This window comes from Ictidomys tridecemlineatus, chromosome 2, assembly GCF_052094955.1.
Source record: "Ictidomys tridecemlineatus isolate mIctTri1 chromosome 2, mIctTri1.hap1, whole genome shotgun sequence".
In the NCBI taxonomy this organism is placed as follows: domain Eukaryota; kingdom Metazoa; phylum Chordata; class Mammalia; order Rodentia; family Sciuridae; genus Ictidomys; species Ictidomys tridecemlineatus.
Window position 1 is genome coordinate 145,803,240 of NC_135478.1, and position 13,026 is coordinate 145,816,265.

Genomic DNA, 13,026 nt, shown 5'->3' on the forward strand with positions numbered 1-13,026 from the left:
TTTTGGATTGTCCAAGAACTAATGAACTAATTATAAGAAGCAAACAAAATAATACTTAAATATATATATATATATATATATATATATATATATATTTTTTTTTTTTTTTTCCAGTCCTGAGGATCCAGCTACACCTTGCACATGTTAGGAACTTGCTCTCCCAGTCAGCTACAACCCGAGCCCCAAAGCACACTTTTTTCAATGATAAGACACTATAATAAGAAGTCATTGCTGTGATTTTGTTCTGAACATGATTGAGGGGGCTCAATGTTCCTATATAGCAGGATTACCTCAATTGCTGGGTCAAACGACGGCATGATGGTGGCAGTATCTATATCATAGTGTATATTTCTTGGCCTTCCCTCCTGCCTTCCACAGCTGGAGCCTTCTGTTTTAAAGTAAACAATGAGCACTGTTGGAGTTAACTTTTACAACCAGTTGCTTAAAATAGCAGCATACTAAAAGAGAGCTCTAGTGTTGGAATATAAACTTCATCTCTTTATTTTATAGAGTAAGCAAATGCTCCAAGAGCAAATCAGAGAGTGGACTAGAATAGATGTCTTAGGTAAGTGCAGGCGTTTTCCCGCTACCAGCCTCGGAGGGTGAGAATCAACAATTATGTTTATCGACTGACTGTTAGAAAGAAATGTATAATTCAGGGTGCTTGTAACTCAGAGGAAATCCCTTAAAAAAAAAAAAAAAAAAAGCACAGGAGGCTTCATATTGGTCCCAACCCTCTACTCAACAAGCAGGTCAATCTACTCAGGAATAGAGAGCTTCAACTTCTTCAAACTGATTCTTTCATGGTTTGGGGCCAGAAATTTTTATCTCCTGGGTAAACAGTGTGTCCCACACCCCAGAGATAAAGACACTCCACTCTGGATCTTATTGCATGAGGTTATGCTAACAACTCTGACATGATGATTATGAGCCTATCATTTCAGCTATAGAACAATTTAACCAAATTCCTTGCTTTGCATATTTGTAAGATTGCTTATATTCTGCCATCAGTTGGTAACAGTTCCCAGCTGTTACCCCTTCTATTCATTCTATTAAAATGTTTGACCATCCTCTGCTGAGGTTAAGTCCTGTGTAGTTTCCTGACATTCCATCTTTTAGTGGTAATCTTGGTTCACCATGAAGGCTAAGCATCCCATGTTCCAAATCTGCAGAGCCATCTTTTTACAAAGAGGTTGGCGAAATGCTTGTGGTGCCTACAGCAGGCTGGGGAGGGCCCCTGGGCCTCCTGGTGCTTCATCTTCCACTTCCCTGAACCTCAGAAAAAGGCATGCATAGAGGTAAGGTGAGATCAGGGTCAGGGAGTACAGAGAACAGGTGAGAAAAACTGTGCTGCCGTGTGACAGCCAGCTCATTTATGACAAAGTTTGACTTGGGTACTACACTCGTTCTAGTCTGGTTTCAGACCAGTTTCTAGTCTAGGTTAGTCTAGGTTCAGCCTCATATTACTGGATGTCTCTTCTGTTGACATACCAATGTATGATACTCATCTCACTTTTTACTTGCTGTGGAGATAAACTTGAAGCCAGGCTCGGTGGAGCATGTCTGTGATCCCATTGGTCAGGAATCTAAGACAGGAGGATCCCGAGTTCAAAGCCAACCTCAGCAAAAGCGAGGTGCTAAGCAACTCAGTGAGACCCTGTCTCTAAATAAAATACAAAATGGGGCTGGGGATGTAGCTCAGTGGTTGATGCCTGTGAGTTCAATCCCTGGTACTCACCTACCCACCCCCCCAAAAAAAAGATAAACTTGAATTTATTCCAAGAAAGAATCCCCTAAATTTTTGTACATCTAAAATAAACTCCAATAATAAAATCAACTTCTAGGGAAAATAATATTCGTTCTCTTTTTTCATAAAAGGTCTCTGTGATCTCTGGATATGAGTTTCCATTCACTTATTCCTTTCTGGTTTGCCTTTTATTTCAAATCCTTCTTGCTCATTTTTAATCCTTTATTTATTTTGAGTTATCCGAACGTTCTTCTCTACATCTCAAGAAAATAATTTTTTGGACAAAGTTTTAGCCAATGCTTATTAGGTTTATATTTCCCTTCTAAGGTCTGGCATTGCTGAATTCACATAATGTTTAAAAAAAAATCCAGATGTTAATACTGAACAGGACCATCCTAACTGCATATGCAAGATTGAGTTTGCGCTCTTGAAATGCAAGTCCTAATGGGATGAACAACCTAAATACAAACACAATGGGACATTCAGGTGCACTGTAATATGAGTCACTGCTCAGCCACTAACTTTACAAGCAGAGTCAATGAGGCAAAAAGTACCCTGTGTATATAATTATCATGGTTATAAGAGTATTTGGCAAATAGACCACTGGATTTTTGTCCTTTTTTAAAAATATCATTTGGAAGCATAGCCTTGAAATCCCTCTAATGTTTTACAAATCTATGAGTAAAATTTCATTTGTAAATGGGTTTAAAGAAAATAAAATTCTCTACACGAATGAATTCTGATTTTAACTCAGCAACATTTTCTTTTTACGTACTATAAATTATCTCAAAGTTTAAAAGCTTTAAGAATTTATAATCATTATGGGAATGGAATTAATTGTCTGTAAAGCACATAAATCCCCTGCAAGACACTTATTCAAATTATGTTATCTTATTATCCCACCAAATTCTCTTGGTTTCCCATTTCACTGAATTGGGATTAAATCAGTGTATTCTTCCCACTGCATAATTTAGGACTGTTTTAAAACGATGTAATTACAAACCTCAATGGCAGATTGTGAATTGCATTCACTGTCATAACTGCCATTAGCATGGTTTTCTTCCAGAGCAGTGGGGTAAAGATGTCATGTTAATAAGTTCCACTATTCTGTGTCTGCCATTGGATATCTGCAGCAACTAGAGACTTGGATGGGATCCAGAACTAGACACGGAAGCTGGGAAAATGCCAATGTTTTGTGGATTTAGAGGAATTTTGAAGAAAAAAAATTTAAACAATAAAATTGTAGATTAAAGAGTTAGTGTTAAGATTTTAAATCAGACAATTGCAGACTTCATTTTATACAAAGGTACTGTACTAATCTATTGGCCTTCCTGAAGAGGGAGAGAACATTTTTGATAGTTACTTACTCTAATTTTCAATAGAACAAAATTAAAAAACCTTATCAAGGTTTTCCAGATCCTTATTTGACATCTGCTGCCTTCTCTCCCTGCCCACAATCCCCTCCTTCACCAACTGCTTGTCCACTGCAAGTTCTCATTCATCAGAATCTCAGGGCAATAGACCCATTTAAAATTAATGTAAAGTCTTCCTCATCCAGAAATTCCACCTAGAGGTGAATTTGGCCACATACTTTGGGGTTCTAAATGTACAATAATAAAAAAAAGTTGTTATGCTTAAGAAACATACAGACACAAAACCACCACAAAACAAAACATTCCCACATGCTTTTTCTTTTAATATAAGGTATTTATAATCTCCAGGTAAACAATTTCTTCCAGAGTTAAGTTCTTTGGTATGTATAAACTCTCATATCAAATGGTTAACTCTATTATTCTGCTGGTTCTCAATATTGAGTCATTAATTTAAATTCCTTTTAGCAATCCTCATCAAATTTCTTTGTTAAATTCCCTAGAACAATCAACATGTTTAGCTATTTCATAAATTATTAATTGGGCAGAAACAAAATCCAACTTCCCTCTATATACAAAGTAAGTAGCTTGTCATTGTCTAAAATGACAAAAACATGATCAATGTAATTTCTTTGGTATGCATTTCTGGGTGTTTAAAAATGAACTGAATTGTAGTGGGGAAAGATCTTGGTGCCTCTTAACAACTACAATAACTGTCCTGTAATTTGCTGAAAGAAAGTCCTATTCATCTACCCTTCTTCTTCAAGTTCATAATAAAAGCAAACCTGCAGATTTTTCTTAAGAATATTTAGGTTGATAGATCTAAAGACTTTGAAACTAGATAAATACAGACTTTAAAGAAATAAGCTTTAGAAGCAAAAGGGTTGGGGGCGGAGGCGGGAAGCAGCTTTGCACAAATGAATGAGTTTAGTCCATTTGTTTAAAGACTTTTATACAATTGTTGGTAAGGTAACAGTGAATACTGAAAAGGATATATTTGGACTTACTATATAGAAATGCACTGAAGTAAAAGGAGAATTGAGGAATAATGAGTTGATACCTCCCTTCCTTGAATGTGGTTAGTAAATTGGAATATCTGGCTAACTGGTTCCAGTTCAGATGTTGCTAGTTTCTGGAAAAGTTCTCTTCCCTGCAACTTTCCTTCAGTAGCTGCTATGTTGTGTGGCAAATGATTAACTCTGTCACCCCGGATTTTGCATGCCTGCTTTTAAGTATGATGAATTTCTGTCTTGGAATGGAAAAAAAAATACAGAAGTCACCTTAAGTCTTAGAGTGCAACAATTTTAATAATCCACACTAAAATATGCCGTTCAGTTTTGTAGTTCCATTTTTGAAGCAATACTGCCTCACTTTGAAATGCTTCTACTTACTGCTTCTTCCCTCCCCATCCCTTCACTTAAGGTGTAAGTCTATGGAAGTTTCCCTGAAGTGCATTTCTCAGGCATTAAACACAGCACTGAGATCTGATGTTCACAAGAAAGTCTTCAGAATCTTTAATAAGAGCAGCCTTCCTCATTTGAGGGCTGCAGAGTTCAAGTTCAGCTACTTTCTCTGAAAGAAGGCCCCCTCCATCACTCTCACTCCCATAGATGACAAGAACAAGGGCAAATGCCCCAAAACAGCTCCTTGGAAAAAAATAATAATTATGCCAACTTCCTCAGAGGCATGTATCTTCTCTTACCACAAATAAATACTTAATGCATCTTTGAGTCATGAAATATTGAGAACTCAATTGACACTTCAATTTCCAGAAAAATAAAATCTTGGAGGCCTCGGGTGAATGTTATGAATATGGTGGGGTGAGACACCAAATAGGGGGCTGGGTCAAAATTCTCAGGTATGGAACTGGGTTCTGGGGTTATTGTGGGAAAAGAGACAAGCCTTAGAGTGCTCACTCCAGCTATTGCTTGTCCTCCTGGGCATCATCAGGGAAGTCCGCCTCCTCTGGGGACCTGTCTCCCTCGGGAAGCAGCGTGGCACGCACTTTCCTCTTCTCCTTAAAGCGGCCAGATCTTGAGATCTTCAAATTGCGGCGGCTGTTGCCAGACTTCTCCCCACACAATTTGTCTGGCCTCGGGGACTCGCTGGCGCCCGCAAGCACGTTGGGGTGCTGGTTCTCTCGGGAGCTGCTAGTCCATTCTGGGCTGGGCGGGTTGGGCTCCTCGGGGTCTGGCTGGGCCAGAGGCTGCGCCCCCACCGTGGCTTCCTTGCTTTTCTTCTTGCTGTTGGTTAGCGATTTCCACCAGGGCCCAGAGCTGCCCGTGCCACCGCTGTCGGCCATGGTCCGCCAGCCGGGGACTGGGGCGCCCCTCGTGGGGAAGGGCTTCAACTGCAGCGGCGGCCCTTACTCCCGATGGTCTCTCCCCAACTCTTTCCCAGGCTTCTACGTGGGCTGCGGGATGGGAGCCGAGGCAATCCCTATACTGGGGAAGAAAACACAACTTGGTTAATGGGTTGGTCTAAGTCATGAATGCCCCCAATTTCCTTTCTTCTCCTGCACTCCACCTGGCACCCGGCGAGATCTGAGCTCCCCAAGTTCGGAGCCACGTGGCCCCCATGAGGCACCGCCGCACCCCCTGCAGTGCCAGCGGACTACTGACCTCTAGGGTGGCACCACCAGATCTCTGGGCAGATCCTTGAGCTCTGGCCTCAACCTTTGACTCCAGGGACAGCTCAGTGGTTACCGTGTGAAGGGCACCCAGGCACATCCAGCCATCTGGATCAAGCCGGCTCCAGAGGGAAAATGTCCTGTCCTGTCCACACTGACTGTAAGATGGACGCCCAGAAAGATCCACCTTGGCTAGAATGACCTCCCTTCCTAGGAGCACCTGGGAGGAGGACGCTCTGAACCAAGAGGAGGAGGCTAGAGTTGAATAATGAGCTTTAGACCACGATCAAATAGACCCAAATTTCCCTCAAAGGTTTTCCCCTAGACATTCGCAATCCAGGATCTTTTTCGATGTGATATTATGGGGAATTTATATCCCAGTAAGGGAAAGGGACAAGCTCATACTGTTTTTTTGTTTTGTTTTTGTTTTTGTTCTGCTTCTTTTAAACTCAGCTTTTAACCGCTTCTGCCTTGTGACTTTCAGAGAAGCACGTCTAGACTAACTTCCCGTGAAAACTGCCATCCTACTCTTCCTTTTATTCCCCAGTGACCAATGTAGCGTTTTCAGAGAGGTCGCTCCCGCCTACAGCTGTGATGAGGTCAAGAGGCAAACGTCCTTTCTCCCCTTTCCTTTAGTGCTGTATCAATTATGCACCGAGTTGTCTGTCTGTACTATCAACTCATCTATAGAGAATTTTAGTTACGAATTAAAGGTTTCTGTTCTTTTTCTTGCGCAATTCCATCCTCCAAAGGAGAGAGCGCTCAACTATGAACTCCAAAAACGATTTTCTTTTTTCTCCAGGCTTTTAATAGCCCCTCTGCGGAGCAAAAAGGCTGCTTATTAACACTTAGGTGCTAATATTGGAAGCTCAAATTCTCTGCCCACTTTCTGGTACACTGCCTCTCCAGCACTACTACCACGAATGCGTAGGATTCACTTGAGCCGCGGCTCATTTCCAGGTTTCTGCTCTGCTTGGTCTCAGCCCACGCGCACAGCACTCTTGGGACTTGCCAGTGCGCAGGAGAGAAACTTCAGCAGTGTTTGTTTTTAGTAGTTCTCCTCCCGGAACTACCAGGGAGAGGAAGTCCCAAAGCCTGTGGAAGGCGACCCAGCGGCCTAGGATGCTCCCCCAAACCGTGACACCAGCTTCTCCCCAGGATGCCCCCAGGGCACACTTGGGCTGGGACTTTGAAAACAATAAGAAAAAACGGTCAAAAGTTCCTTCGGTACAAAAGGCACCCACGCCCTCAAGCACAATTGGCAGTAGGGTCTGCAAACATCCTACTCTCCACAACTTTGCAGATCAGAAAAGCACCCCCTCCTCCAGGTTATTTACTAATGCTGGTGGTGGGCGGTCCCGGTGCAGCTTTCTGTCCTCCACACTTTATTCTACAGAATTTCCAGAACCATAAACTTTGTGTGCACGAAAGGCATTGTGTAAATTGTGCAAGGAAAAAAAAATTGCAAATTACTCAAAGGTCTGAAGAGTGCAGTTCTTGAACTCTCTCAGCTCACAACTTCCCTTTCGGTTCCAGGAGGTGAGGGACTAGGCGGCGCGGGGCAGCACCCCAGGGTGATACCGCGCCTCCAGGTTCTGTCTGGGCGGACGCAGAACCACCCCGGTAGCTCACCTGCTTGGTTCCAGGACACCGCGGGCCCGCTCAGCACTCACGACCGAGATCACTAAGGGAACACGCTAGGGAGTACCTGAAGTTGGGGCGTGGTGTCCCTTTGCGCGGTCTTGGAGGGATTCCGTTGCTGGAAACCGAACCAAACAATCCCTGCAGCGAAGCTTAACTAAATGTTGCTGTTGGTCTCTGGCACCTCCAACTTCTGAGCAGTGCGGAGGCAGCCCCGGGCTCAGTCGGGTCCGAGGAACTGTCGGATTCTTTGGCCCAGGTGAAGAACCCAGCAGCCTCGCCTGATTCAGTAGCTTTACATTGTAAGGCAAGTCCCTCTTCCCGGATAGAACCGCTCGGGAAGCGCCCAGAGGTGGGACCCCAGCTGCTGGCTCTGGCGCATTAAGCCTTCCTACGCTTCGGTAGGAACGCGAAAAGACATCTGCCCACCTGCTGGTTATTTGCCAAGTGATTGGAGAAACCAGAACCCAGCGGCAGCGGGAGGGGGAAAAACAGGAGGCGGTCACCGCTGCCACAGGTGCAGGTAGGCACTTCGCGTTCCCGCCCTTCAGGGGACGAGATTGGATCTGGTCTCAGACGTGGCGCCACCCTGGTGGAGTCTGATTGGAGAAAAGCTGTGCTGCGCCGCTTGCTGGACTCACTCCTACTTGGTAATAAATGGTGGAGGCTTGAGAACAGGAGACCGAGACTAGAGGTGGGCTCTTCTAAATAAATGCTGCGACAGCTCTCCCTTTGCCCCTACCCAGATTTCTACCCCGCCTCTGTCCACCGCTCCCTGGGTCCGGGAATCCCAAGTTTTGTGACTCACAGGGGGCTGATTCACACTCGGGCAAAATGTTGGGGAATTTCAGGCGCCCTTAGTTAAAAGGCTATAACATTATTAACCAGCTTGCTGTTGACAAGCGGGTGCTGTTCCAAGCGCTTTTTGTGGATTAACTCATTTATGTCTCACACTTACCTAGGAGGTAGGTTCTATTATTATCCTCATTTGCGCAAGGAAACCCCAGCACGCGAAGGTTAAAAGGTTGCTCAGAGTTGCCCGCTGATGCGTGGCGGAGCCGGCTAGGAACCCACGAGGTGCTTTGGCTCCTGGTCACATATGAGCGCTTTTTGTTAGTTTAACAGAAGGTATTGACATAGGACATTTTTGCCAATAAAAGCAGAGATTCTGCTTGCTTCTTGCAGGATGCTCTCCCTTTTCCAAGACCCGTTTTGATGTTCCTGTGCTCATATACATGCGAGCCTAACTCCTCTGAAGGACTGGGTATGGAGCAACTGAAGGATGACTATCTTGGTTCTGAGCACTTTCTGCAATACAAAAGTAGTGAAAGATGTAATGTCTAACTCAAGTAATTTGCAATCTACATATAGAAGTTTTTATAGAAATAACCCTTGCAGGGCTGGGGTTGTAGCTCAGTGGTAGAGTCTTTGCCTAGCACATGTAAAGGACCTAGTTCGATCCTCAGCACCACATATAAATAAAGTAAAGGTATTGTGTCCATCTACAACTAAAAATATTTTTTTTAAAGAGAGAAAAGAAATAGCCCTTGCATATAGTGAAGACATTTAAAAGGAGACCTATGAACTGTGGTAGGGAAGAGTGAGCATTTGCAGAAGGCTTGAGGCATGAAGATTCTTGAGGGGCAGAGAGCAGGTAAGTGTGATCTGAGTGCTAAGAAAGCTGGGAGATGAGGCTTGAAAGCTGTGTGATCAGACCATTCAGATCAATACCCACTAAAGAGGGGGCCACATTATGAGATTTGCATGAACACATCACAGTTGTTGGGTGTAAAGAGCAAATGGAGCAGGCAGAGATGGGGCTACAGGGAGCCCAGTTAGGAACTGTTGGAATAGTTCATGTGTGTTGGCTGCGAGACAGTGGTGGCAGTAGGCGGTGAGTTAGATGGCTGCAAAGAGCTATTGGAGGTACAATAAGTAGAACACGATTTCATTTGATTTATACAAAAGAGGAGATTGAGTTTAACTAGAGGCTGAAAAAGAGATATTTTCATAATTTTCCTTCTATAGTAGTGGCTATGACATCCATTTTGGCCCATGGGGTGGTAAGGAAGACTTAAGGAAATGCTTCCTAAATAGGGGCAGAGAGAAAAACATCTTTTGCTACATGCTTGGTTCTTGCATTTAATCACAGTGTTAGTATGTAATCTCTGGTGTTGCAGCAGCCTTATTGCAATAGTGAGGCATATTGCAACAGGGAGGCCACAGGCATGTGAATAAAAGACAATATGCTACGGATGAGGGCATGGGAATGTGGAAAGTATCCCCTAAAAGAACCCTGGGACCACTTACTCCAGATTCCTAGTTCAGTGAGATAATACCTATCTCTATGATTTAACCACAGATCGAAGAAAATTTTCAATTAGTTGCAACCAAACACATTCCTACTTGATACAGACTATTATAGTTACAGGAAAACATGCTAATGTTAACAAAAAAAAAAAGAGGAAAAGTAATGTCACTTTTTGGAGACCAATCTGAAAATGTCTTCACAAGAGATGGAGGATTTAGTGAAATGTTTACTAGAGAACAAGATTTTAGAGGCAGGGAAAGCATCTGTGAAATAGGGCACTTTCATTAAAAAGGTGTGGAGGTTAGGGAAGGAGGAGGTAAAAGAAAGCAAGCAGAGCCAGTATACGTGAGCTGGCAAAGTCCAAAGGATGAGCATCATCAGACTATAGAGGCATTGTAGCAATTGGGTTTTTTGTTTGTTTGTTTTGTGTATATGTTTTTAGTATCAGGGATGGAACCCAGTGTTGCTTAACCACTGAGCCATAGCCCCAGCTCATTTTATATTTTATTTAGAGACAAGTTCTTGCTGAGTTTCTCAGGGCCTTGCTAAATTGCTGAGGCTGGCTCTGAATTCATGATCCTCCTGCCTCAGCCTTCTGAGCTACTGAGATTACGTGTGTGTGCCACCATACCCGGCTTGGACCTTTTTAATTTATAGAATTTTTCATAACCTCCCTATACCAAAATATAAACATACACACAGGTGCGCACACACACACACACACACACACAGGCACAGAGTTAAAAATACAGTTATCATTTTTTCTGGCTACAGATCCAGGAGTCACGCTGCTGATTCTAGAAGGAGTGCTTGATCTGTTCCTACCGTTCTGTGTTGCTCAGACATCACAAAGGGAGGATGTAAAGTTGACTGATCTATCCAATTAATAGTAGGCTACTCCTAATGTTACAGTATTTAAATATGCTCATACTGGACATGGCTTACATTTGTTAGTATTTTTGTCTTGTCCTCTTTGCTTTTCAGAAATGTGTTGCTGATTTGAATATGGAAGACTTTTTTTCTGTTTTAAAATTAAATCGCAGCTTTCTCAGGTAAACCTTTAAATGAATAAATGAATACCCTCAAAGATAACAGAGAGCGAATTCTTAGAAGGTAAACATTGGTTACTAGGCATTAAAATCAGAAATTTCTAGACATCAGCCCTGACTTTTGCTCTCTTAGCAAACCTGGCATTGCATGAGAGGCTGGGAAATTACTTATATGACTTTGAAGCCTGTGTAGTGGGAATGGGCAAAGTTTTATAAACTTTTCGACAGTGGGCACTGCAGCCAAGCATGGAATTGGGATCCACTTGTTATAGCATCTCACCTAGTACTCTGCCAGGTTAACTGAAAGAATATCTCCAGGTTCACAAACTATAGTCACAAAGTGCTGCTGATCACATTGAGCAGAAGGGTCCTGTGCAGTCTCTCTGCACAATCCAGTCCACACCAGCTGACTTTTCCTGCTGGCATACCCTTTGTCCCCTTTGGTTCTGTGGCCCCTTTCACTAAGTCACAGGTTTGGAAGTTCTCAGCCTCTGGGTTCACACTTCACCAAATAGCCATCCAGTTTCTTTGTGAAGAGTGCTGGTGACAAGGACCTCGCTACCTCCCCAGGCAGCCATTCTGTAGGAGAGCGGTGGTGTGTCTCTCTGCTGGAGCCTCTTCATGCAGCACACTCCTTGGCCCTGCTTCCCTCTGGTTGGATCCCGTTCTCTTGGTCAGCCCAGGTCTCAGACATGTCTATACTCGCTGCAGATAAAACCTTTCTCTCTCTGACCCACTGCCGTCTGGCATCTGCCCACCACTTCCACTAACGTGGCTTCTGTAAGTTCCCGGATTTTGAGGCCATTTATCAGTCTTCATCCTTTCCACCCTCTGCACGATCAGGGCTGTGGACAACTCCTTAAAGCAGTCCCTGTTCCGACTTTCCTTCTTTTCCACCCTGGCTGCTCCTCCCTATTTCCTTGCCAGCTCCTCCTCTTCTTTCCCATCGATGTTACCAATAAAAGCTGAGGTTTTCGAGCTGTTATCTCTAGGTGAATATCACGATGGGTGCTTTCTGTGCACTGTTTTGTTCACAATGTGACTACTGGCTACTCTAAGTGCTGTGACACTCAGTGCAAAACAACCCAGGGTGGGGCAGAGCCAGGAATAAGCTGTGGCAACCTGAACCAGACCTTGAGCTTACAAAGACTTCGTGACGTTAGATTTTTTGAGGCTCAGTCCTAAGTCTTTTTCTGATCATCTTTGCTGTGCTCCAGGGACCATTTACATGAGGGTGACTCTCAGAATTTGTATTTTTAGCTCAGGCTTCACCTCTGAATTCTGGACCTGAGTGTTTACACAGCTCCTTGATATTTCTGCACATGGAGCTAAACAAGTGTAAAATACAACCTGCCAACCTCATCTCCCATACCCGTTGCTGCCTTTATTGCAGAATCCTCTGAGCGAGGGGCTCTGCATCTATGCAGGGGTGCAAACCAGAAACCAAGGTGTCTGTCTTGGTCCCTTTAGGCTGTTATAACAGAATATCACTGACTCAGTGGTTTATAAACAACATGGATTTATTTCTTACAGTTCCAGAAGCTGGGAGGTCCCAAGAGCAGGTGCTACTAGGTTCATAGATGGTGTCTTCCTGGTTCATCCATGGTGTCTTCTTGCCGAGTCTCTGTGGATGCCACCCTTGAAGCTACTGCATTGGTGAAGCTACTTGAGTGGTCTTTTACTTGAGCCATGGGGGACTTAGGTCTCCCCTTGGGAATGATCTTAGCATTCCTTTGTGTAGACTGCCCAAGGCGTGAGATCTCTGCCCTCACTCGAGTAATGGGACAGTTCTCGTAACTCTGGAGTTGGGCGTAACCCATTAGGAACTAGACACCCTACCCCCTACCTTATTTGGCAAAGAACATTCCATGGAAAACCTTTGACGTTCTCCCATATAAATAAAGCAAACACAGGCCCTCATGCTCTCTTTCCAGTGTCGAAGAGCCATCCCATCCCTGCATGATCATCTCCCAAAGACCCTACCCCCAGATACCACTGTGTTGTGGATTAGGTTTCAACATATGGATTTGGGTGAACATAGCAGTGTCCTTCTCAGTTTCTTCCTCTGCTCACTCTCGTATTCAGTGTGTCTCAAAAGCCATCAGTGGTATGTCCTAAATGTCTCGTTCCCACCCACAATCAGCCATGTTCACTGTTCTCCATAATCTAAACTGTCATCATCTCCCAATCAGAATTGCAAAAGCAACCCAAGTGGACACCCTCTATCCACTCCTGCCCTGCTTTAGCCTATACCCAGAGCATTCACTGGACATCTTCTT

General features: G+C 43.8%; 1 protein-coding gene across 5 annotated transcripts; it reads right to left on the bottom strand.

Moving 5' to 3' along the window:
- Positions 1-4,398: 4,398 nt before the first annotated feature.
- Positions 4,399-8,098, bottom strand: Prr15 (proline rich 15). Of its 5 annotated transcripts, none has more exons than XM_040291806.2 (2): positions 7,455-8,098; positions 4,399-5,556 (listed from the first exon to the last, which is right to left on the bottom strand). In XM_040291806.2, the coding sequence occupies exon 2, from the start codon at positions 5,417-5,419 to the stop codon at positions 5,039-5,041; it is 381 nt and encodes a 126-aa protein (XP_040147740.1). In that variant the 5' UTR covers positions 5,420-5,556; positions 7,455-8,098; the 3' UTR covers positions 4,399-5,038. The 5 variants fall into 5 exon arrangements, with proteins under 5 accessions (XP_040147740.1, XP_005319213.1, XP_077896043.1 ...); XM_005319156.5 differs by having other exon boundaries at positions 4,399-5,561; XM_078039917.1 differs by having other exon boundaries at positions 7,379-8,098.
- Between the last annotated feature and the right edge of the window lie 4,928 nt (positions 8,099-13,026).